The sequence below is a fragment of the Salmo trutta genome, chromosome 31 (assembly GCF_901001165.1).
Source record: "Salmo trutta chromosome 31, fSalTru1.1, whole genome shotgun sequence".
NCBI classification, from domain to species: domain Eukaryota; kingdom Metazoa; phylum Chordata; class Actinopteri; order Salmoniformes; family Salmonidae; genus Salmo; species Salmo trutta.
The window spans coordinates 27309021-27336340 of record NC_042987.1 but is presented as its reverse complement, the minus strand read 5'-3'; the positions used below and the strand labels follow the sequence as shown (position 1 = coordinate 27336340).

At 43.9% G+C, this 27320-nt stretch overlaps 1 protein-coding gene across 1 annotated transcript in view; it reads left to right on the top strand.

Annotated features, from left to right (window-relative positions):
- LOC115169192 (glypican-5-like) overlaps positions 1 to 27320 on the top strand; it is a 177453-nt gene that overhangs the window by 37208 nt on the left and 112925 nt on the right. Inside the window, exons 6-8 of the mRNA XM_029724678.1 lie at positions 17466 to 17635; positions 20832 to 20891; positions 24203 to 24325. Coding sequence (XP_029580538.1) covers positions 17466 to 17635; positions 20832 to 20891; positions 24203 to 24325 — 353 coding nt within the window. The remainder of the gene's footprint in view (positions 1 to 17465; positions 17636 to 20831; positions 20892 to 24202; positions 24326 to 27320) is intronic.

The window sequence follows — 27320 nt, the reverse complement described above, 5'->3', positions numbered from 1 at the left end:
CAATTCCTGGAAGCTGAAAACATCCCAGTTCTTCCATGGCCTGCATACTCACCAGACAAGTCACCCATTGAGCATGTTTGGGATGCTCTGGATCGACGTGTACAACAGCGTATTTCAGTTCCTGCCAATATCCAACAACTTTGCACAACCATTGAAGAGGAGTGGGACAACACTCCACAGGCCCCAATCAACAGTCTGATCAACTCTATGCAAAGAAGATGTGTCGCGCTGCATGAGGCAAATGGTGGTCACATCAGATACTGACTGGTTTTCTGATCCACACCCCTACCTTTATTTAAGGTATCTGTGACCAACAGATGAATATCTGTATTCCCAGTCATGTGAAATCCATAGATTAAGGCTTAATTCATTTATTTCAATTGACTGATTTCTTTATAAATCAAATAAAATGTTATTGGTCACATACACATATTTAGCAGATGTTATTGCGGGTGTAGCGAAATGCTTGTGCAGTAGTAACAGTGCAGTAGTATCAAACAATTCAGAACTGTAACTCAGTAAAATCTTAGAAATTGTTGCATGTTGCGTTTATATTTTTGTTCAGTATGTATTATTTTATAGTAAGAACAATACAATTGAACATAGCTGAATAAAATATAAAGGATATTTTTCCTAAATGACTTCTGAGGGAGTGCGCACATATTCTGTGTTGAGCAGTTAACAAAGAAACGGGTCCTCATCTATGCTTAATTTAGAGTTATTTATGTAACTTTAGTTGTGATACAAATGTTAGGCTATATATTTAGATTTTTAATACATTCTGCACCCACTTCATCAGTCTCTCATTCACAATTTGACAAGCACTTGATACTTTTCTCACCCGTCAGACTATTCTCAATGTAATCTGGTCTTTACATATATCCTGCTAATATATGTGTGGAATTATGTTTATTTAGAATAGCCCACAAAAAACATAAGTATGTCATCCATAGCCTGCACTCGAATAGCGAATGGAGGTTACATGCGTTTACGTTTTTAATATTCCAGGTAGGCTACACCATTTGTAAAGCGGATTAATGTGCTTAATTGTTTAATAATTTAGCAATAAATATAGCAGCACGAGAAAGCTGGGATCCTTTTTAAAATAGTTTTGCGCAATGACTGGGCTTATAAGAATATGTTTCACTAGGCTCTGTAGGCTTTGGGATCTCCTGTTTTCCAGGGGTCGTAGGCCTATAGGCTAGGCTTAGAGATATTTATTTGTGATACAAACCTTATCAAAACATGCTTAAAGTTGAGAAATAAATATAGTAGACCTAGCCTATAGTAATATGATGGGATCCTCCTCTTTTTAATAGAGACCACCAAAACTCTTGTTATTTTTTGCAATTGGATAGCATAGCTTCTAGAAATGCTGCACAACATGGGCTTTTAGGAACACCTCTGCTAATTCCATGCATCAACCAGGTATGAGGAGCTGGCTCTCACTACCCAACAGGTGAGCCTATTCCTCTCAAACCCTGAATGCCAGGGCTCTCATGAAGTTGTCGTGTCTTTGGCATCATTAAATTGAAGACTGTTCTTTTATCAAATCAATTCTCTGTCATTTTTATTACGTGATTAAACTAATCATTTAAATGTAACTAACTAGGAAGTCGGGGCACCAAGGAAAATCTTCAGATTACAAAGTTATAATTTTCCTAATATAACTTTTCAGATATTTAAATATCTGATCAATTAGTCTTCAAATTAATGAATTATTCTTTACCTCACGTTAGTCTCATTCCAAACGTCGGAAATTGTTGGTTATCTGCACGAACCCAGCCTTCACTGTGAATCATCCATACATCAATTGTCTTAATCATTTATTTACTAACTAACTAAATAATCACAGAAATGCATAACAAACAAACTGTAGATATGGTTACAAGGAAGTGATAGGGGATGTGCCCTAGTGGGCTAAACCGATATGGTGGGTTGTTAGAGAAAGAGACTGAGAAGGGCAGGAAAGACAAAAGACACTACACAGTTGATAATTATATTAATTGAATTGCTAATCCTTTGCACATGAACGCTCACTCATTCGGGAATAATTGCAATCAATATATATATTTCCGCTCAGTGTGTCGTCGTGATCTCTGTTGGAATCGTTAGCGACTGGCCATTACCAAGTTTGGTAGGTTACTAATGACCACCAGCGTCATTAGGGTGCAGTTTTGGAGAAGCCTAGTTACTGTGACTCAACGGTCAGGACTCATGACTGCCGGTGTGGCGGTAATTCGGTCACCTTAAAAGCCTTACCCTAGTCCCACTGGCCAGAGTTTCCATTATCTCCAGTCCCAGCCTGCAATTAGCCTTCCTCCATACGGCAGTAATGGCAAGACAGGCAATCACATGGGGGCAGAAGACAGGCTAAAACCATGGGGGGAGAAGGTACAGTAGACAGTGTAATGTGGCTGTCTACCTTCTCCCGTCATGGTTTTAGCCTGTCTTCTCCCCCCGTGGTTTTAGCCTGTCTTCTCCCCCCGTGGTTGTAGCCTGTCTTCTCCCCCCGTGGTTGTAGCCTGTCTTCTCCCCCCATGGTTTTAGCCTGTCTTCTCCCCCCATGGTTTTAGCCTGTCTTCTCCCCCCATGGTTTTAGCCTGTCTTCTCCCCCCATGGTTGTAGCCTGTCTTGCATGGAAACAGTGTGATTGTCAACCATCATTCTTATGATTGATCCCAGTGCAATTAAATGGAAATGTGAACATAGATGCACTATTACTGTGGATATTGCTCTTTATATGATCCATGACTGGGATCACAGGAATCATATACTTTCACAGTTCATATCATTTTCGAGAGCTTCAAGTTCCCTTGTTGTCCACATCACTAAGGACCTATCATGGTCCAAACACACCAACACAGTCTTGAAGAGGGCACGACAATGCCTCTTCCCCTCAGGAGGCTGAAAACATTTGGCATGGGCCCTCAGACCCTCAAAAGGTTCTACAGCTGCACCATTGAGAGCATCTTGACTGGCTGCATCACTGCTTGGTATGGCAACTACTTGGCATCCGACTGCAAGGCGCTACAGAGGGTAGTGTGTACGGCCCAGTACATCACTGGGGCCGAGCTCCCTGCCATCCAGGACATCTATACCAGGCGGTGTAAGAGGAAGGCCCTAATAATGGTCAAAGGCTCCAGCCATCCAAGTCATAGACTGTTCTCTCTGCTACTGCACGGCAAGCGGTACCAGAGCGCCAAGTCTGGGACCAAAAGGCTCCTGAACAGCTTCTACCCCCAAGCCATAATACTGCTGAACAGTTAATCACATGGCTGCCCAGACTATTAGCATTGACCCCCTTTTTTTTGCACTGACTGTCTTGCACCGGCTCTATGCACACTCACTGGACTACCCACACACACACTCACACATACTATACTGACACTCCAACACACACTACACTGACACTCCAACACACACAAACACACACACACACACACTCACACACTACATACGCTCACACACACAAAACACACATATGCATGCATATTGACGCTACACACACACACTCACACAGACACTTTCACACTCTTTCATACTCTTTACATACGCTGCTGCTACTCTGTTTATTATCTATCCTGATTGCCTAGTCACTTTTACTCCTACCTACATGTACATATTAACTCAATCACCTCCACTACATCGTACCCCTGCACATCGACTCGGTACCGGTACTCATTGTATATCGTCTCGTTATTGTTATTTTGTTACTATTTACTTTTTTTATTATTTGCACATTTTTCTTACTTTTTAACTCTGCATTGTTGGGAAAGGGCTATATAAATATGGTGAGGAGAGGAAGCCCAGTGGCTGCCAGTGGAAAAGTATGGAGCGAGATGGAATTGGGCCGACATTTTGCTTAATTTCTCATAGAAGAGAAGCTCGATCTCAATACTTTTTCTGTTCCCAAAACTAGAATCTGTTACCAACAGAGTGCACTACGTTTTGTAGATGTGACCCTTTGCCAAATGTTCAAAACATTGCGTTGTTTACAAGGACTGCAGGGGCGAATTGAGTTATTGCACGCGCACACTTCACAGAGAAGGCGTTCCCTAGCGGAAATATGCAAATACTTGCTAGAACACGCCAATAGGATCTCGCTAGCTCATGCTTGGTTCTGCCCACCTCCTTACTTGTTCTGCCCACTATTCTTAATTTGTTTGCATTGAAAAGGACACAGATGAACAGTCTTAGGATCAGGGCCGTTGCTACATATGAGGACACCAATGTCCGGACCTCTGCAAATGTTTTTATAAAGAAAAATAAATCCTTACAGTATATTTATTTTGGGGAGGAACTCAGTTGGGGTCTTATTGTAGAATACACAAGGTGACATTTTGAAACTTGGTTGCAGCAGTTTTTCTCTTGTTATATGTCACTCAATAGCTGACAGTCACTCAGTAGCCCATGTCAGTTAACCTGTTTAGGATAGGGGGCAGTATTTTCACGGCCGGATAAAAAACGTACCCAATTTAATCTGGTTATTACTCCTGCCCAGAAACTAGAATATGCATATGATTGTTTGATTTGGATAGAAAAGACCCTAAAGTTTCTAAAACGGTTTGAATGGTGTCTGTGAGTATAACAGAACTCATATGGCAGGCCAAAACCTGAGAAGATTCCATACAGGAAGTACCCTCTCTGACCATTTCTTGGCCTTCTATAGCCTCTTTATCGAAAACAGAGGATCTCTGCTGTAACGTGACATTTTCTAAGGCTCCCATAGGCTCTCAGAAGGTGCCAGAATGGGGAATGATGACTCTGCAGTCCCTGGGCAAAAAACAGTAGGGCTTTTGGAAAGTGGTCGTTCTGAGAACAATGACACGGGCGTGCGCGTGCATGTGAAGACTCCATTTTCTATTTTCAGTGTTTGAAAAAAACAAGGTCTCCCGGTCGGAATATTATCGCTATTTTACGAGAAAAATCGCATAAAAATGGATTTTAAACAGCGTTTGACATGCTTCGAAGTACGGCAATGGAATATTTTTAAAAAATTTGTCACGATATGCGCACGATATACCCTTCGGATAGTGTCTTGAAGCAAGAACAAAACGCAGCTATTTGAATATAACTATGGATTATTTGGAACCAAAACAACATTGGGTGTTGAAGTAGAATTCCTGGGAGTGCATTCTGACAAAGAACAGCAAAGGTAATCCAATTTTTCTTATAGTAAATCTGAGTTTGGTGAGTGCCAAACTTGGTGGGTGTCAAAATAGCTAGCCATGATGGCCGGGCTATCTACTCAGAATATTGCAAAATGTGCTTTCACCGAAAAGCTATTTTAAAATCGGACACCGCGATTGCATAAAGGAGTTCTGTATCTATAATTCTTAAAATAATTGTTATGTTTTTTGTGAACGTTTATCGTGAGTAATTTACTAAATTACTCACGATAATTTAGTAAATGGGTATGCTAGTTCTGAACGTCACATGCTAATGTAAAAAGCTGTTTTTTGATATAAATATGAACTTGATTGAACAAAACATGCATGTATTGTATAACATAATGTCCTAGGAGAGTCATCTGATGAAGATCATCAAAGGTTAGTGCTGCATTTAGCTGTGGTTTTGGTTTTTGTGACATTATATGCTAGCTTGAAAAATGTGTGTGTGATTATTTCTGGCTGGGTACTCTCCTGACATAATCTAATGTTTTGCATTCGTTGTAAAGCCTTTTTGAAATCGGACAATGTGGTTAGATAAAGGAGAGTGTTGTCTTTAAAATGGTGTAAGATAGTCATATGTTTGAAAAATGGAAGTTTGGGGATTTTTGAGGAGTTTGTAATTTGCGCCACGCTCTATCATTGGATATTGGCGAGGCGTTCCGCTAGCGGCACATCTAGATGTAAGTTAAACAATTTTAGATTGGTAAATTAGTTTAGTTAGTCTAGCCAGCTATCTAAACTTGTAGTAATCATGGCTGAATTACCGACAGTGCACGCAGGGCACGTGCCCCGGGCCCTGACCTGCAGGAAATTAGCCAACACACAATGTCCACAACAAGGGACCAGCTAAACGACCCTTAGGATCCTAATGTTGTTTTAATTTTCTTGGGGGATTATGATGTAGTAGGCCTATACTTCACTTAAATGGAACTTGGTGCATTAGCAGTGACTCAAATTTGATTGGTGGGCACGGGTGACTGTTCACTTCCTCTTTATGGTTGTGTGTTTGTTTGTCTCCAGATTCTGGATCACTCACACAGCGGCATTATGGACTCAATTGACCCCTCTCTTTCTGGTCTTTTCCCACTCTCTCTGTCTCTCTCTCTGTCTCTCTCTCTGTCTCTCTCTCTGTCTCTCTCTCTGTCTCTCTCTCTGTCTCTCTCTCTCTCTCTCTCTCTCTCTCTCTCTCTCTCTCTCTGTCATTAAGTTCATCCTATCCTCTGAGAACCTCTGCCACATTTAGGGTTTAGGCCTAACTCTCCAAATGTGTTTACAACGATGGGATTGGAGGGTTTTCCATGTCAACAAACTCCAAAGGAACATCTGTATTTTTAATTGTTTTTTTTTTAAATGCAATTTATTTTTTATTTTTTTAAATCATATGTGAGTGATTTAATGATGGTAAACAAGGATTAGAGTGAAGAAAAACAGTGTTCCTTAACCTTGCGACCAAGTTGGAGCCTGAAGGACTGTTCACTGTGATATATGAGGGTCTCAGTCTGTCTCAGTCTCTGTCTCTTTTTGGTTCTGTCTCTGTCTCTCTCTGTTTAATTAGCACTGACTTAACTTGGAGGAAAGAGAGAGGGACGTATATAGGAGAGAGAGCGATAGGAGTGGAGAGCGACAGGAGGAAGTAGGGATGAAGACAAGGACAGATAAAGACAACGTTATTTGTAACTTCTTTTTTTACTTATTTTGTATATAATGTTGCTGCTATGATCTCTTATGACCAAAAATAACTTCTGGACATCAGAACAGCGATTCCTCACCACGAACTGGCAGAAGCTTTTTTTCCCTTTAACCAGTCCGACGAGCCCGACGTGAACAACATAATGCTTTCCCAGGAACAGGCCCAAATCCCCGTCATTTGCGCCAATTCCCCAAAGCCATAAGACTCCTGAACATCTGATCAAATGGCTACCCAGACTATTTGCATTGCCCCCCATGCTGCTGCTACTCTCTGTTATTATCTATGCATAGTCACTTTAATAACTCTACCTACATGTACATATTACCTCAACTAGCCCGACTAACCGGTGCCCCCGCACATTGACTCTGTACCGATACCCCCGTATATAGTCTCGCTATTGTTATTTTACTGCTGCTCTTTAACTACTTGTTACTTGTATTTCTTATTCTTGTATTCATTTTTTAAACTGCATTGTTGGTTAGGGGCTTGTAAGTAAGCATTTCCCCGTAAAGTCTACACCTGTTTTATTCGGCGCATGTGACTAATAAAATTCGATTTGATTTGATTTGAAGAGCGGAGGAAGAGGAGAGGCAGAGAAGTCAAGGGTGATAATCGTGGAGAGAGAGAGAGAGAGAGAGAGAGAGAGAGAGAGAGAGAGAGAGAGAGAGAGAGAGAGAGAGAGCGAGAGAGTAAATCTGCCCTGATCTGACAAGGTTAGTGGTTTAGACAGAACTTATAGCTGTCTAATAGGAAGTGTGGGGAGACATCCAGACCACAGGCCAAATGGAGGAATCCCGAGGGGTCATTAGGGGTCGCAGGGTGTGGCCTAAATGTACCTCCCTTTTCCAACATGTCTTGTGCGTCGCACCAATAAATCACAGTTGGGAGAATATCAGACCCATCAATCTTTTTCAATTATTTCCCTCCCCTCTCCTCACCCCACTTCCCTGTCTTCTATCCAGCAACATGTTAGACACTTCAGTCATATCTATTTACCGTATGTCAATAACAATTTCCATGTCATGTTGTTCTTTTTCACAGATACATTTAGATTTGTTGGACACAAGAGACAGGCAGTAATTCTTTGTGATTTAATCCCAGCTAAATGAACATAAAGAGAATATATTTCTCTTTGATTGGTCAACTCTGTTATGACACTGGGCTGTATGGTTGCCACTTACCGGAATGTATGCATTTTTTAAAATTATATTTGTGCTAAAAAGACATGCGTGTGTGTGATGGATGTAGCCCTTAATGCTCTCTCCCTGTGGCCCCTAGAGAGGCTGGTGGGAAATGCACGGAGACACACACACACACACACCATATGTCTGTGTTATTGCTCTGTGAAAGCACAGTGGATAGATGCTTATAGAAAGACGGTAGGAGTTCTGTGTAAATAAAAAAAATGTTGTGCCCCGTTCCTGCATATTTTTTTTAAATGTAGCTATGACGAATTGTGAATTGAGTATACCACAGTTGTTTGGCATGTATATTAGTCATTGTTCCAGTGTGTTTTGTTTTTCTGTGCCTGAGAGACTACTGTTAAAAAGGTCATTTAGCCATTGTGACCTTATATGACAGAATCAACTCCCAACTCCCTGACATGCTTGAACATGTCCCCTTCTTGTAGCCAGATTTGAACCAGCAACCCCAACAGTCCTCCACTCTACTAACTGAGCTAGCAAAGGGTTGCAGGTGAGAAACAAAGTCCACTGATAATGTAGACCTAGAAGCTCAGTGGTGTATGTGAAAGAGTATGTTCCTGGGTGCAAATCAAAAGTGAATGGCTGCGAGTCCTGCGTCTGGCAATGAAAGCCTTTTTCAATTCATTTCGATTACTGGCCCCTACCATGAGGCCTTGAAAACATCTTTGAAAAGCTTGAGAAGCCAGATTTGAACCAGCGACCTAAGGATCTGTTTCTACACACATGAGTGTTATCTTTGTCCAGAATGAAACTCGGCTGTAGACAGTAGAGGGCCAAACTGGCCTGAGAGCAGTGCGTTTGGGGTTGACAGGATACTCTACAGTGATTCCAGCCATGAGACGATGGCTGGAATCCAAAACCAAGTGGAAAAGGTTCCCTACTTTGAGCAGGATTTGAACCAACGACTTAAGTATCTCTGCTATTCAACCTACAGTCCTCCACTCTATCAAAGAGATGATAGTGTGTGCAGCCAGAAATATTTTCTGTGAGCTGTGAGTGGAAAATAAGGGGCCAATCAAATCAAATCGTATTGGTCACATAAACGTGTTTAGCAGATGTTATTGCGGGTGTAGCGAAATGCTTGTGCTTCTAGTTCCGACAGTGCAGCAGTATCTAACCAGTAATATCTAATAATTTCACAACATATACCCAATACACACAGATCTAGGGAATGGAAAGAGGGATAAGTATTCAGTTGTCCAACTGAATGTATTCAACTGAAATGTGTCTTCCGCATTTAACCCAGCCCCTCTGAATCAGAGGTGCGGGGGGCTGCCTTAATCGACATCAACGTCTTTGGCGCCCGGGGAACAGTGGGTTAAATGCCTTGCTCAGGGGCAGAATGTAAGAATGTAAGATATGTAAACATTAATTAAAGTTACATTATTAAAGTGACTAGTGTTCCATTTATTGAAGTGGCCAATGATTTCAAGTCTGAGTATATAGGCAGCAGCCTCTCTGTGCTAGTGGTGGCTATTTAACAGTCTGATGACCCTGAGATAGAAGCTGTTTTTCAGTCTCTCGGTCCCAGCTTTGATGCACACCTTCCTGTGACATCAGGTGCTGTAGGTGTCCTGGAGGGCAAGTAGTTTGCCCCTGGTGATGTGTTGTGCGGACCGCACCACCCTCTGGAGAGCCCTGCGGTTGTGGGCGGTGCAGTTGCCATACCAGGCGGTGATACAGCCCGACAGGATGCTCTCAATTGCGCATCTGTAAAAGTTTGTGAGGGTTTTAGGTGACAAGACAAATTCCTTCAGCCTCCTGAGGTTGAAGAGGCACTGTTGCGCCTTCTTCACCACACTGTCTGTGTGGGTGGACCATTTCAGTTTGTCAGTAATGTGTACGCCGAGGAACTTAAGACTTTCCACCTTCTCCACTGCTGTCCCCTCGATGTGGATAGGGGGGTGCTCCCTCTGCTGTTTCCTGAAGTCCACGATCTTCTCTGTTGTTTTGTTGACGTTGAGTGAGAGTTTGTTTTCCAGGCACCACACTCCCAGAGCCCTCACCTCCTCCCTGTAGGCTGTCTCGTCGTTGTTGGTAATCAAGCCTACTACTGTTGTGTCGTCTGCAAACTTGATGATTGAGTTGGAGGCGGGTGACCACGCAGTCATGGATGAACAGGGAGTACAGGAGAGGGCTGAGCACGCACCCTTGTGGGGCCCCAGTGTTGAGGATCAGCGAAGTGGAGGTGTTGTTTCCTACCCCCCCCCCTGGGGGCGGACCGTCAGGAAGTCTAGGACCCAATTGCAAAGGGTCGGTTCAGACCCAGGGCTTCCATCTTGATGATGAGCTTGGAGGGTACTATGGTGTTGAATGCTGAGCTATAGTCAATGAACAGCATTATTACATAGGTATTCCTCTTGTCCAGATGGGATAGGGTAGTGTGCAGTGTGATGGCGATTGCATCGTCTGTGGGCCTATTATGGTAGTAAGCAAATTGAAGTGTGTCTAGGGTAACAGGTAGGGTGTAGGTGATATGATCCTTGACTTGTCTCTGAAAGCACTTCATGATGACATAAGTGAGTGCTACGGGGCGATAGTCATTTAGTTCAGTTACCTTTGCATTCTTGGGTACAGGAACAATGGTGGCCATCTTGAAGCATGTGGGCACAGCAGACTGGGATTGGGAGAGATTGCATATGTCCGTAAACACACCAGCCAGCTGGTCTGCGCATGCTCTGAGGACGTGGCTAGGGATGCCGTCTGGGCCGACAGCCTTGCGAGGGTTAACGCGTTTAAATGTCTTACTTACGTCGGCCACGGAGAAGGAGAGCCCACAGTCCTTGGTAGCAGGCCACGTCGGTGGCACTGTGTTATCCTCAAAGCGGGCAAAGAACGTGTTTAGCTTGCCCGGAAGCAAGACGTCGGTGTCTGCGATGTGGCTGGTTTTCCATTGTAGTCCATGATTATCATAATACTGAAATTAGAATACTGCACTGTTGGGTAGGACTTGCAAATTAAGCATTTCATTGTACTTGTGCATGTGACAAGTAAAACCCGAAATGTGAAACAATCAGTAAAGAACAACAGGGCCGAACTGACCAGACAACATCCCTATCCCTCCCAAAACTGAACCATGGGTTACCATCTGTTCCATAGACTTCTTTCAGGATAAGGAACCATCTAACATCAAGTTGTAAAACACTGTACTTCCCCTTTAATGGTCGGACTCTGGTCTGGTCTTGCTAGAATTCTCAGGCCCGATCAAAACTTTACATATAATTCAAACTAATGAGACAAAGGATCCAGGAAAAGTTTTCTCTTTCGAGACAGATTTGAACTAGCAACTTAAGAATCTCTGCTTTTATACCTACAGTCCTCTGCACTACCAACTGAGCTATCGAAGGGGTGATTGTGAGGGAGTCAACAGAAAGAATCAATAGTCAACAATATTATGTGTGAGCTGGGAGTGAACAATTGTCAGGAGACAATAAGGGGCCAAACAACCCCCCCCCACGCATCACCCCTTCCCTGAATGTAGTGTGATTAGGTGGAAAGGAGGCTGGAGTTTAGATTTTCGTCCGGTACCCTACGGGTCCTCTCCCCCTGACAGGACTTAACATTCTTGGGCTATGGTCGGGTAAGTCTTGAGTTTTCAGGCTCAATCAAAACTACACATTATCCAAAAACGAGCCATTGGATGCAGGAAAATGTATCCTCCTTGTCCTCTTCAGGCTCAGAGGTAGTTCTGACAGACTCAGGCCTTTACTCATTTGGGCAAAAGTCCGTCCTCCACCCTCTCTCCCCCGTCCTCTTTCCTCCGTGACTCAAGGAGATGTCAATTGCGAACGGAAGAGTGTCCTCCCCCTCTCAATATCCACCTTTCGTCAAGGATAGTCATGTGTAGCCTAGTCCTTCACAGAAGGGTTTTTAAGTCTGCCACACCCCCTTTGAATCAACTTTTGTTTTGTCAGAGGAGAAAAGCATGCACAGGTAAAAAATAAACAATATGCTAATTATCGTTTTATCTTTAAAATGTCTTGCACAAATAACTTAATTTGTTTTTATCACCTTTTTTTATCACTTTTTTTTTAGGATCCACCCTGTCAACATAATTTGTCTGATGACGCATGAGTGGAGAAGGAGAGTCTCATTTCATACAAGTGCATTTTTGTCCACGTTCCCTCTCCTCGCCGCCTCTCCTTGATTACCTTTGACCTTTTTCAAAAGGAGCTGAGCGAGGACGGAGGAGAGAGTATACAGGAATTTAGAAAATCCCACTGACAAAAGGCCTATGTTCCTGTGTGTCCAATTCCGAAATGGCTGGTTATAAAGCCATGGAAAGCATTTTCTACTCAGAGCATGATTCAAACCAGCAACCTAAGGAGCTCTGTTATTTCACCTTCAGTCCTACACTCTAACTGAGCTATCAAAGATGTATTTATTTGTAGTAACTGTGTGCTTAGAGTCATCAGGTTTGCATGTACTCTATTTTAGCGCTTTGTGAGCTGAGTGGCCTCTATGTCCAGAATGCAGAGGGCCTAACTGGTCAGAGAACAACACTCCCCACCCAAGTGCTATTAGTGTTGAGAGGGGGCTGCATATGATCCACATGATTCTGGATGCAGAAAAATATCTCCTCTTTGAGGCTCAGAGGTGCTGCTGAAAGATGTTCCTCTTGACCAAAATGTCTGGCTGTGATACCATGGAAACATTTCTGTCTGGTTTTGAACCAGTGACCTAAAGACCTCTGCTACTACACCTATAGTCATCCGCTCTACCAACTGAGCTATGAAAAGGGTATTAGTTAACGACTGTCCAGAATTGACAATAAGGGGCCAAACTTGCTGGACAACCCCCACCCACCTTACCACCTCTACCCAGAATGCAATGCGAAAGGGGGCCTGAGAAAGTTCCCCTGGTGTTCCCTGGCTGATCCCTAGATAAACAACCCTAGAAGACAGCCTGGGACCAACACTGCTATCTGTAAGACAATACTTCCCTAGAGCCTGGATGGGCTGGGGTGGGTCGGACACTCTCTGGCTCATTCCCTCGCCCTCTGCTCCTTTCCTCTCCACTCTCTGGCCTCGGGGTAGACCAGGGATATACACAGATACATATGAGATGGGGATGATACATAGACACATGTGTGGGGGATTAGAGACATAGATACATTCACGCAAACAGTCACACACATGCAGCAAAGATGCATACACACATGCAGGCAGGCTTACAAATGCGAACACACACGTACAGAAGCATACACAAACACACATGCAAACACATAATTTAGAATAACACACACATATTCTTGCCTCAGGCAGGAGAAATCCAATTTCATCGGCCTTCTCTAATGTATAGAGAATGTTTGTCTTTGCTTTCCCAATATGCCGAACAGCAAAGTGCATCAGACCATGGCATCCTACACCATCATTCTCCAGGCAATCACTAGAGGAATGTCTGAAATGGAGTAGCTGAGATTTTAAAGATATAATAAACAGGTGGTCAAACACAGATGCACACACACACACACACACACACACACACACACACACACACACACACACACACACACACACACACACACACACACACACACACACACACACACACACACGAACACACACACAATCTTCCTAGCTATTTGTCTCAACTTACCCCACTGTCCCCTATTGCTGTTGGACTGAACCATTGAACTCAATATTGTGTGTTTGTGCGTGTATGTGGATGCGCTTGGGTGCGTATGTGTGTGTCTGAAACATCCAATTGTTTTTTTGTGTGTGTGTGTGTGTGTGTGTGTGTGTGTGTGTGTGTGTGTGTGTGGGCGTCGGGGGGATGCAGTCCTGTAATAGCTGTGGTTATTAAGAATGCTGCCCGACCCCTCCACACACCTTCTCAGTCTTCCATGCAGGCCCACCCTACACACACACACACACACACACACACACACACACACACACACACACACACACACACACACACACACACACACACACTCACTCCCAAACACTGCCCTCACATCCAGCCCAACAGGAGTGTGTTGTTTCGGAAAGGCCCAACAGGGCCCTGTACCGTCTGGGTAACACCAAACAGAGCCCTGTACTGTCTGATTAAGGCCCAACAGGGCCTGTACTGTCTGGGAAAGGCCCAACAGGGCCCTGTACCGTCTGGGTAACACCAAACAGAGCCCTGTACTGTCTGCGAAAGGCCCAACAGGGCCTGTACTGTCTGGGAAAGGCCCAACAGAGCCCTGTATTGTCTGGGAAAGGCCCAATAGGGCCCTGTACCGTCTGGGTAACGCCCAACAGGGCCTGTACTGTCTGGGTAACGCCCAACAGGGCCTGTACTGTCTGGGTAACGCCCAACAGGGCCTGTACTGTCTGGGTAACGCCCAACAGAGCCCTGTACTCTCTGGGTAACGCCCAACAGGGCCTGTACTGTCTGGGTAACGCCCAACAGATCCCTGTACTGTCTGGGTAACGCCCAACAGGGCCCTGTACTGTCTGGGTTACGCCCAACAGGGCCTGTACTGTCTGGGTAACGCCCAACAGAGCTCTATACTGTCTGGGTAACGCCCAACAGGGCCCTGTACTGTCTGGGTAACACCCAACAGGGCCCTGTACTGTCTGGGTAAGGCCCAACAGAGCCCTGTACTGTCTGGGTAACACCCAACAGGGCCCTGTACTGTCTGGGAAAGGCCCAACAGGGCCTTTACTGTCTGGGTAACGCCCAACAGGGCCCTGTACTGTCTGGGTAACGCCCAACAGGGCCTGTACTGTCTGGGTAAGGCCCAACAGAGCCCTGTACTGTCTGGGTAACGCCCAACAGAGCCCTGTACTGTCTGGGTGACGCCCAACAGGGCCTGTACTGTCTGGGTAACTCCCAACAGTGCCTGTACTGTCTGGGTAACTCCCAACAGGGCATGTACTGTCTGGGTAACGCCCAACAGGGCCTGTACTGTCTGGGAAAGGCTCAACAGGGCCTTTACTGTCTGGGTAACGTCCAACAGGGCATGTACTGTCTGGGTAACGCCCAACAGGGCCTGTACTGTCTGGGAAAGGCCCAACAGGGCCTGTACGGTCTGGGTAACGCCCAACAGGGCCTGTACTGTCTGGGTGACGCCCAACAGGGCCTGTACTGTCTGGGTAAGGCCCAACAGAGCCCTGTACTGTCTGGGTGACGCCCAACAGGGCCTGTACTGTCTGGGTAAGGCCCAACAGAGCCCTGTACTGTCTGGGTAAGGCCCGAAAGGGCCCTATGTTATCCGAATACAACCCAAACTGGTCTATAGGAAATACAATAACACAACCATGTGTGCGCATGTGTGTGTGTGTGTGCATGTGTGTGTGAGCGAGAGAGAGCGAGAAAGAGAGATGAGAGATATATAGAAATGGAGGCTGAGAGAGAGAGAGAGAGATGCAGGGAAACAGAGATAAAGAGACAGAGAGAGAGAAAGGGGACAGACAAAGAGAGAGAAGAGTTGCGGAGAGGTTGGCAGTGTGGCGGCACGGTCCTCCCTATAGGCTAACCAACTATAGCATCTGTAGAATATCTAACTCAGTCTCTCAGTGACTCCACCTTCAGGACATGGACTGCGTCATTCAGCAGGTCTCTGGTAGAAGGCTGCATGACCCAGGGTGCTGAGTCGGGAATAGCCCTTCTGTTATGAGGAAACCTCCATTTAAAATGCCTTTATAGGGCACGCGATGACTGATCCTCCTAACACACACACACACACACACACACACACACACACACACACACACACACACACACACACACACACACACACATCCTTCTAGATCCAGAGGCTTACCATATTTATACGCCGCCCCATTGGCACATGACGACCTGCGGTTTTGTAATTGTCACGCATATTTCTACTGCTTTGGTGGTTACTCACCCCTCCATCACCCCTCTCAACCCCTGAATATATCCTCCTTTCCTCTCTCTGTTTGGTATGGAAGAAAGTGCATGTTTATGTTTCGTGCATTCCATTGTTTACTGTACCCATAGGCGCACAGTATTTGGGAGGTCTGTGCTAGGTGGTGTGTGTGTGTGTGTGTGTGTGTGTGTGTGTGTGTGTGTGTGTGTGTGTGTGTGTGTGTGTGTGTGTTCACTAGCTCTCCTAAACAGGTCCCCTTCTGTGGGAGTGAAGCAATGCTTAAATACTGCAGTGCTGTCTTTGATGTTCCCACATCTAATGCCTACTTCAAAAGAAAGGTAAAAGTAAACTCGAGACTTCATTAAACATATTATGATCAAAGAGCAAATTTCTTCTTATGTGTCAAAGAGGCAAGGTATTCATATAAGCAAGCAGGGGTCAGGGTCAGGCTTTCTACATCATTTGTAAAGGACATGTAGCCTTGTCATAATGCTGTTGAAGTGTGAGATCTAACTCAGTGATTATGATAAGGTGCTTTCAGCTCACCGTTGTGCTATCCATCTGCCCAAAAGAGGAGCACTTAATAACAGCAGGCTTTTAAGCCAATGAGACAGCATTGGTATGGGTTGTGGGGCGGTCGTTGCCTGACCTGTCTGTTTCCTCATAGAGGCTATCAGGGCTTTAATGGCCCAGTGGAGATTAAACCATGTCATTAATCACATGACACTCGACAGACCGACGCATGCACGCACAAGCGTGAGTCTTGGCATAAGCTCTCTCATCCCGTCCTTGTCTCCCTCCAGTCTACATACTGTACATCCACGATCCATTTCCCATTCTCTCCATGTGTCCCCATCTCTCTTTCTCCATCTTCTCAGTCTGTCATCCTGTGTGTTGTAGACATCATGCCATGTGTCATTATCGTCCTGTGTGTTGTAGACGTCATGCCATGTGTCATTATCGTCCTGTGTGTTGTAGAAGTCATGCCATGAATCATTATCATCCTGTGTGTTGTAGACATCATGCCATGTGTCATTATCGTCCTGTGTGTTGTAGACGTCATGCCATGTGTCATTATCATCCTGTGTGTTGTAGACATCATGCCATGTGTCATTATCGTCCTGTGTGTTGTAGACGTCATGCCATGTGTCATTATCATCCTGTGTGTTGTAGACGTCCTGCCATGTGTCATTATCGTCCTGTGTGTTGTAGACGTCATGCCATGTGTCATTATCGTCCTGTGTGTTGTAGACATCATGCCATGTGTCATTATCATCCTGTGTGTTGTAGACATCATGCCATGTGTCATTATCGTCCTGTGTGTTGTAGACATCATGCCATGTGTCATTATCATCCTGTGTGTTGTAGACGTCATGCCATGTGTCATTATCATCCTGTGTGTTGTAGACGTTATGCCATGTGTCATTATCGTCCTGTGTGTTGTAGACATCATGCCATGTGTCATTATCGTCCTGTGTGTTGTAGACATCATGCCATGTGTCATTATCATCCTGTGTGTTGTAGACGTCATGCCATGTGTCATCCTGCTGTGTGTTTCTCTCTCCCTGCAGGTGAATAAAGTGTGTGGTCTGTCTGGTAAGGAGCCCACAACCAGCGTCCACCCTGACCCCACCCCAGAGGTCACGACCCCCACGGTGACATCATCAACCGCCCCTCCCTTTGTCGTCCCCTCCATTCCCCCACAGGAACAGCTGATGGGAAACCTGGCCCACCTGAGGAGGTTGGGACAGACAATCTTTTTAGATAAGCAAAACGTGAAAATAGAAGTCAGATTTCCAATTGTTCTGCTTACATTAGCCTTACATTAACCTTAGGTGTGGTGAGCCGTGGGTGTTGGCGGAGCTTGCAGTTTTGGGACTATTCTATTTGATCCATTCTGCTGTACACGCTCAATCAAGCACATCTAATGTATTTGAAAGGAAATAGATACGTATTTGATCCAGGTCTGGTGACAGCTGACCATCACATGACCATCACATGATCATCACAAATAAACGTAAATAAACATATATTATGTGACAGGGATAATCATTGGTCTTACCAAGAGAATGATGCTTTCACAATCTTGGCTGTGTGTCAAAAGACACCCTATTCCCCAATATTGTACATACAGTATAGTGTTCCTGTCTTACACACACACACACACACACACACACACACACACACACACACACACACACACACACACACACACACACACACACACACACACACACACACACACACAGCTTTGTTTTTGTGAAATGTACAGACTTTTTGGGAAGTAAAACACACACACATACACACACACTCATACAGACATACAGTGTGTCACACACTCCTCTCACACAGCCTAGATGGGATGTTGTGTTTGGCAGTGTCCGATTCCCCCTCCACCTCGTCCTCTGAGGCACCCTGTACCGACTGCCCACAGGAGCTGGCAGGGCAATGCCCACAGGGATGGGGGAAGATTAATACGGACGGACCGCTTCCTGTTTACCCAGACTATCATAGCCCCAGCTCAGATCAGCTGCCCACTTCAGTTCTATCATCACATAGGCACACACAGAGTCCCACAGTCACATATTAGGAATGCAGACATGCACACCAAGTTCAACACACACACCCACGTCTGCCCCTCCGACCTTGGACCATAGACCCAGATCCATGAATCACTGTGCTGGTGCCAGTTTAGCTGCCACTCCTGCCCTGGCGCTGCCATCTTGCTCTATGCCAACAGTACTCAGCCCTCTGCCAGCCTACCCAAAGCCCAGTGTGCAGCAGCCACATCACATACATGGCAGTTTACACTGGGGCAGAGGCACAAGGCCAGTAGACACTGAATGGAATATGATAGAGTACAATAACAAGGGAAATTGACATTTACATAATTCATTTTGTGTTTCCAGTAAAATGTAATACATCTGTTTGTCCAATGGGATAGTTACTTCTGATGGGAATGAAATGAAATATTTTTATTATTCCCAGATACTAATATTTGGTGAAAAACACAGGAGAAAGGAGTGAGCACACATATACAATTGTGTTGTTTTCTCAGATGTGCATTTCATTTCTCACTTGTATGACTTCAACGATTGTTTTAACACTGTGTCATGTGTTGATTGTGTTGATGACAAACTGCTGTGTGTCCCACCCTGGGGTGTGTGTGGGGGGGCTCACTCTGACCTATGTATGTGCATGATTGACCCTTGACCCATCAACTGACTATTTCTTAGTGCTGAGCGATTAACTGAAATATCTGTGATTTTGGGGTTTTTAAACACCTAATTGACAGATGTCAGTTCAATTATGTGAATTGTATTTTCTTCGTTTTTTTCTTCTTCTGTGAGATCAATGCGCACGTTGTACAGTTTCTCTAGAGATAAATCAGATGAAACCCTAATTGTGCGATGTAGTAGGTTGTTGTAGTTTCCAACAGGCCAGAAAACGTGGTAATTAACTACAATGGCCATAATCCTACTTGTCTGGTCTGTTTGTTTTATGCCTGCTCTGTTAGATTAGTGTGGGGCAGACATGGAGGGAGAGAAGTGACAGAAGAATGTGCTATTGAGAGAGATAGAGCAGTTGCTTCATGAAGTATCTCTACCTGAAAATACATGACGATTGATAGTTGGTATTCAGCAGTCATAAAAGTATGTCTTATTTACTTTGAAGAACTACTAAAATAGTGACTTTATCAGACAGTATAGGTAGCAGCTCTGTAGAGATGAGATGATGACTTGGAATGAAATAATAAAGTCATCAAATAAACAAATGTAATATACACAAAAACTGAAATATTTATATTTTTGTTTTATTTAACTAGACAAGTCAGTTAAGAACAAATTCTTATTTACAATGACGGCCTACCCCGGCCAAACCCGGACGAGGCTGGGCCAATTGTGCGCTGGCTTATGGGACTCCCAATCATGGCCGGTTGTGATACAACCTGGAATCAAACCAGGGTCTGTAGTGATGCCTCTAGCACTGAGATGCAGTACCTTAGACCGCCACTCAGGAGCAGCGGTCTAAGTAAAGTAATGTGAATAACTGATGGTTAATAAGGGATAAGCAGTCACTAACAGTCACTAACAATCACTAACATGGGCAGTCACTAACAGTCACTAACATGGGCAGTCACTAACAGTCACTAACATTCACTAACAGTCACTAACATGGGCAGTCACTAACAGTCACTAACATGGGCAGTCACTAACAGTCACTAACAGTCACTAACAGTCACTAACAGTCACTAACAATCACTAACATGGGCAGTCACTAACAGTCACTAACATGGGCAGTCACTAACAATCACTAACATGGGCAGTCACTAACAGTCATTAACATGGGCAGTCACTAACAGTCACTAACATGGGCAGTCACTAACAGTCACTAACAGTCACTAACAGTCACTAACATGGGCAGTCACTAACAGTCACTAACATGGGCAGTCACTAACAGTCACTAACAGTCATTAACAGTCACTAACATGGGCAGTCACAAACAGTCACTAACAGTCACTAACAGTCACTAACATGGGCAGTCACTAACAGTCACTAACAGTCACTAACGGTCACTAACAGTCACTAACAGTCACTAACAGTCACAAACAGTCACTAAAAGTCACTAACAGTCACTAACATGGGCAGTCACTAACAGTCACTAACGGTCACTAACAGTCACTAACAGTCACAAACAGTCACTAACATCATGGGACTTTTTAATGGTTTTATTCTGTGTTGTTACAGTATTCAACCCACACAACGTGTGCATTTAATGTTTTAAAAAATGATCAAACCAAAACCGAAGCACTAATTGCGCAACACGACTATTTCTTCCTCTCCCTCCCCTCCTTGTTTTGTTTTGTCCTCCTTTTGTTCCTCCGCTTATTTTCTCTCCCTGCGTCCTTCCTGCTTGCGTCATTCTTCCATCCTCAGTTCATTCGCCCTGAAACACTCCAGGAATGATAAACCTAGAATTCTGAAAAAGATCTCTAGGTAAGCATGACGGACCCACCAGCAGAATGACAAGTACCTGTCTCTGTCTTCTCAGTCTCACATATTGCTGTCTGTCTGTCTGTCTGTCTGTCTGTCTGTCTGTCTGTCTGTCTGTCTGTCTGTCTGTCTGTCTGTCTGTCTGTCTGTCTGTCGGTCGGTCGGCCGGTCGGTCGGTCTGTCTCTAAACTCTGTTTGTATCTGTGTGTCTGCCTCTGTTTCTAAATCTATCTCTCTGTTTTCTAACTCTATCTCTTTGTTTCAATCATTAGCTCTCTGTTTCTAACTCTATCTCTCTGTTTCTATCGCTATCTCTCTGTTTCTATCTCTATCTCTCTGTTTTCTAACTCTATCTCTTTGTTTCTAACTCTTTCTCTCTGTTTCTATCTCTATCTCTCTGTTTCTATCTCTATCTCTCTGTTTCTAACTCTATCTCTCTGTTTTCTAACTCTATCTCTCTGTTTCTATTCTCTGTTTTCGAACTCTCTCTGTTTCTATCTCTATCTCTCTGTTTCTATCATTAGCTCTCTGTTTCTAATTATATCTCTGTTTCTATCTCTATCTCTCTGTTTCTATCATTAGATCTCTGTTTGTAACTCTATCTCTATCTCTCTGTTTCTAACTATCTCTCTGTTTTCTAACACTATCTCTCAGTTTCTATCTCTATCTCTCTGTTTTCTAACTCTATCTCTCTGTTTCTAACTCTATCGATCTGTTTCTAACTCTATCACTCTGTTTTCTAACACTTATCTCTCTGTCTCTATCTCTATCTCTCTGTTTCTATCTCTATCTCTCTGTTTTCTAACTCTATCTATTTGTTTCAATTCTCTGTTTTCTAACTCTATCTCTCTGTTTCTATCGCTATCTCTGTTTCTATCAATAGCTCTCTGTTTCTAATTCTATCTCTGTTTCTATCTCTATCTCTGTTTCTATCTCTATCTCTCTGTTTCTATCTCTCTGTTTTTATCATTAGCTCTCTGTTTCTAACTCTATCTTTCTGTTTCTATCTCTATCTCTCTGTTTTCTATCTCTATCTCTCTGTTTTCTAACTCCATCTCTCTGTTTCTAAGTCTATCTCTCTGTTTTCTAACTCTATCTCTGTTTCTCTCTGTCTCTCTGTTTTTATCTCTATCTCTCTGTTTCTCCCCCTCTCTGTTTCTATCATTAGATCTCTGTTTCTAAATCTATCTCTCTGTTTCTATCTCTATCTCTCTGTTTTCCAACTCTATCTCTATGTTTCTATCTCTCTGTTTCTATCATTAGGCATTCTGTTTCTAACTCTATCTCTCTGTTTTCTAACTCTATCTCTTTGTTTCTAACTCTATCACTCTGTTTTCTAAATCTATATCTCTGTTTCTATCTCTATCTCTCTGTTTCTATCATTAGCTCTCTGTTTCTAACTCTATCTCTCTGTTTCTATCTCTATCTCTCTGTTTTCTATCTCTCTGTTTTCTGTCTCTATCTCTCTGTTTCTATCTCTCTGTTTCTATCATTAGCTCTCTGTTTCTAACTCGATCTCTCTGTTTCTATCTCTATCTCTCTGTTTCTATCATTAGCTCTCTGTGTCTATCTCTATCTCTCTATTTCTATCTCTATCTCTCTGTTTCTAACTGTATCTTTCTGTTTTTAACTCGATCTCTCTGTTTCTAACTCTGTCTCTATCATTAGCTCTCTGTTTCTAACTCTATCACTCTGTTTTCTAACTCTATCTTTCTGTTTCTATCTCTATCTCTCTGTTTCTATCATTAGCACTCTGTTTCTAACTCTATCTCTCTGTTTCTATCTCTATCTCCCTGTTTTATCTCTATCTCGCTGTTTTCTAACTCTATCTCTCTGTTTCTATCTCTATCTCTCTGTTGTCTAACTCTATCTCTCTGTTTCTATCTCTATCTCTCTGTTTCTAACTCTATCACTCTGTTTTCTAACTTTATCTCTCTGTTTCTATCTTTATCTCTCTGTTTCTATCATTAGCTCTCTGTTTCTAAACTCTATCTCTCTGTTTCGATCTCTATCGCTCTGTTTCTATCTCTATTTCTCTGTTTTTTAACTCTACCTCTGTTTCTAACGCTATCTCTCTGTTTCCATCATTAGCTCTCTGTTTCTAACTCTATCTCTCTGTTTTCTAACTCTATCGCTCTGTTTCTATCTCCATCTCTCTGTTTCTAACTCTATCTCTCTGTTTTCTAACTCTCTCTGTTTCTATCTCTCTGTTTCTATCATTAGCTCTCTGTTTCTAACTCTATCTCTCTGTTTTCTAACTCTCTCTGTTTCTAACTCTATCTCTCTGTTTCTATCTCTATGTTTTCTATCTCTATCTCTCTGTTTCTAACTCTATCTCTAATGCTCTGTCGGTCTCTCTCTCCCTCTCTCTCTGTTTCTCTTTCACTCTCTCTCTCACCCTATGACAGCTGATGCTATCATCAGTATTGGATCAGGCTATGATATCTTTCAACGCATGTGTGTGTGTTTCTGTGTGTGTGTCTGGCGAGTGTCATGTGATTAATAATATGATTTAACCCCTCGTAAGTCCCTCGTCATTTGCCCACCCGCGGTCCACCCCTGACGGGGGGCTCTGAAAATGTCATCATGGCAGCCAAGACTCATTGGGTCCTATCTCAACATATGACCTCACATGACCCCTGTTATTGGAGTTGGGTGGCAGAACATGTGCCAGATCAGAATGATCCTAATGTTTGGCCAGGATATCACTAACCACTACAGTATCTTTATTGTTATCAGTGATGTGTTTACATGTGCTCTGTGTGTCTGTCTCTGTGTGTCTGTCTGGATATAATTCAAATCGTTCCCTGTGGGTTATGCACCTGTCATTTTATTAGTGAATGAGTAGCATGATTACATACCATATTATCTGTTTAATTTCTATATTTAGAACACAGTCCAAGGGTTTCACTGTTCTCATATCAACTCCAGCTGACAGACATACAGATGTACTGTTGGCAGTGTAGTTGTTACGTTATGGTGTGTTGAATATCAACACAGCTTCTGTGTTTCTTTTAACATACAGTTTATCTGTCTGTGGCCTACCTCTCACCCCTCTGTCCTCTTTCCCTCCTCTCTCCATCTCTCTCCATTCTGTCGCCCTCCTGTTCTCTGTTCTCTCCATCTGTCCATCCTCTCTCTCCATCTCTCCATCCTCTCTCTCCATCTCTCCATCCTCTCTCTCATCTTTCCATCCTCTCTCTCCATCTCTCCATCCTCTCTCTCCATCTCTCCATCCTCCCTCTCCATCTCTCCATCTTCTCTCCATTCTGTCGCCCTCCGTCCTTTCTGTTCTCTCCATCTCTCCATCCCAGGGAGTTTCTGAGCTACGTCCAGCGATACAAGTTGTTCTTCGCGGTGCTGCCGGAGATGCTGTGTGAAGGAGAGACAGTGGTGGAGGACTTCACCTGCTGGAGCGGAGACGACGTGGTGGAGAGGTAAGACTGGAGAAGAAGGAGAGAGGGATGGGGGATGAGGTGAAAGAGAGAGGGAGGGTAGAGTAGTCAAGATGCTGTGTGAGGAAGAGATTGTGGTGGAGGACTTTACCTGCTGGTGCGGAGACAACGTCGTGGAGAGGTAAGACTGGATTGAGGGAGAGAAGGGAGGGGATGGGATGAAGGGATGAGGTAGAGGAGGGAGGGGATGGGATGGGGGGATGAGGGAGAGAAGGGAGGGAATGGTATGAAGGGATGAGGGAGAGAAGGGAGGGGATGGGATGAAGGGATGAGGTAGAGAAGGGAGGGGATGGGATGGGGGGATGAGGGAGAGAAGGGAGGGAATGGTATGAAGGGATGAGGTAGAGAGAGAGGAAGTGGAAAAGAGATGACCACTCACAGTTTTGCTGGGTTTCTACTCCATGGCTTTAGAAGCTGATATTATCTGTCCTACTTATCTACTAGGTCTACTAGGAGAGAGTGAGTGTGTGTGAGAGAGTGTGTGTGTGTGAGTTTGTGTGTTTGTGTTTGTGTGTGTGTGTGTGTGAGAGTTAGTGAGTGTGTGTGTGTGTGTGTGTGTGTGTGTGTGTGTGAGTTTGTGTGTTTGTGTGTGTGTGTGTGAGAGTTAGTGAGTGTGTGTGTGTGTGTGTGTGTGTGTGTGTGTGTGTGTGTGTGTGTGTGTGTGTGTGTGTGTGTGTGTGTGTGTGTGTGTGTGTGTGTAATAAGCCTGTGTGTGGTTTTATGAAGCTGTTGTTAATAAGTGAGGAAATACGGAGACTCTTCATTCCCCGTTGGATGAAGGATAGCACTGGCTTGTTTTTTGAACGCCCCCTCTCTCTCTCTCTCTCTCTCTCTTTTATTTATGAGCTGTTTGTTTGGTGTTGATTTGGGGGCGTGGCTCTGGATCCTCCTCACTGTATGTGTGTGTGTGTTTGTGTGCGTTTGTGTGTGTGTGTGCATGTGTGGGTCTGTGTGTGTGTTCAGGCACCACAGAGTTTAGGCAGGTCACAGAGTAATTCTGATCTGTAACTTATTCCCTCTCTGGAAGGGCTTCATAAGCTCTTCTAGAATGTTCTCTTCCCTCAGCAATTATGACAACACTGGGGCCTGCGGTGGCCCCTGCCTGGCTCCAGTTACCATAGCTACCCCAAATCTTGGCAGGACACGGTTTATTTTCACTGTCAGAAGAGTGAAGAAAGAAATAAAAGATGGAGAGAAATCTTCAATTCCCAACAGAGTAATTGTTAAAGTAATTGTAAGCAATTGTTTGTCAGATATTCTGGCCATCGTTCATCACCCTGGATTATGCTATACATTACATTGAGGTTTACATTGGTAATATACTGTACATGTCAGACACATGACAAGACGCCTATGACCAGTGACCTCATTTCTATCCGGCACTGGGCAAATTTCAGGTCTGCTGAACGCAAAGGTTAACATTGTGAAAATTATGTGCAACTTCAAGCGTGTGTTTACTGTGAACACTGAGGCTGAACCCACTTTAGGCTAGCGTGGCTATTTGATCATAATGTATGGCTACCAGAGTGGCCTACCATCAAAAACACTAGAGAAAATGTATCTCATAAAATGTTAACATGGAAATAGCTGTTCTATCATTCAGCCTATAGTAGCAGCCAATGTGTGGTGTTCAATGTAGGCCTACATTCCATGAGACTTTTGAGAGAAAAACCATGCAGGGCTTGACATGAACCTGTTTATCCACTTGTCCTTCAGACAAGGAGGTGACTGAACATGTTGTGTTGTTTGAGGCAAGAAACTACTTTACAAAATAAAATGCAGCATTATTCCATTATTACAGAGAATCAGACCCTCTGCCTATTGGTGATGTAGCTTCTCCAACCTGTTTTAAAATACAATACACAAAAAACTGTTAACTGACTCGCTTATCAAAGATGTCTAGAAATGTACATGTTTTGTGCTCTTGTAAGAAGCAACCACTCCCCCGCTGCTGACTACAAATGATCTATAACTGGGCTAATAACTCACTAACTAGTAAATGATATTAACAAATGTGCCCACGTCGCTACATGCAGCTCTCGCTTTCAAAACAACAAAATCTCTTGCATTGTTAGTTTTGCATACTAAGTCTTGCAGAGTTCATTTTCTTTTGGTATGTTGCACTAAAAGTGGCTAATAGTGCGTTGATTCGATCACAATTCCCACAGTAAAAGTGTCACGTCCTGACCAGTAGATGGAGCTGTTGTAGTAGTTTTGGGGTCAGGACGTGGCAGTCTTGTGTGTGTGTGAATGTTCTGTGTTGGTCTTGTGACTCCTGATCAGGAACAGCTGGGGATCGTTGTTCCTGATTGGGAGTCATATATGTAGGAGTATGTTTGTCACTTGGTTTTGTGGGTAGTTGTTTTTGCACTGCGTTGGTGAGCCTGCAAAACTGTTTCGTGTCGTGTGTATCATTTATTGTTTTGTCAAGTGGATGCTTTACTCCTTTTTTGGTAATTAAAATATGAGTATCCACAATCCCGCTGCGCCTTGGTCCTCTTCTCTACATGACAACTTCTGGGACAAAAAGGAAACGTTGATAGTGTTAACTAACGGGGAAAACTCTAGAAAGTTGAGTGAATTTCAATCTCCTGCTTCTCTGTGCAGGCTGATATTTCCTCTGCGCGGCAGACCCGGGGGAGCTGCACACCCTCACTCAGTTTAGAGGGAACATTGCCTATGACCCCACTGGAATGCCCCCAGTATCCCTTGTTGGCAGGGGTCCTGTCATGGGGTGCCCACAAACACACACACACACACACACACACACACACACACACACACACACACACACACACACACACACACACACACACACACACACACACACACACACACACACTGCCGTGGACATCCATCTGAGAGCGTGTTCACATTGTTTAAGTTTGGCCCTGTCGTCCATAACCCACAGGGGTCCTAACTGGCCTACTGGGAATGTGGGAGTTGAGGGCACAGTGCCTCTGATGGAGGGAACTCT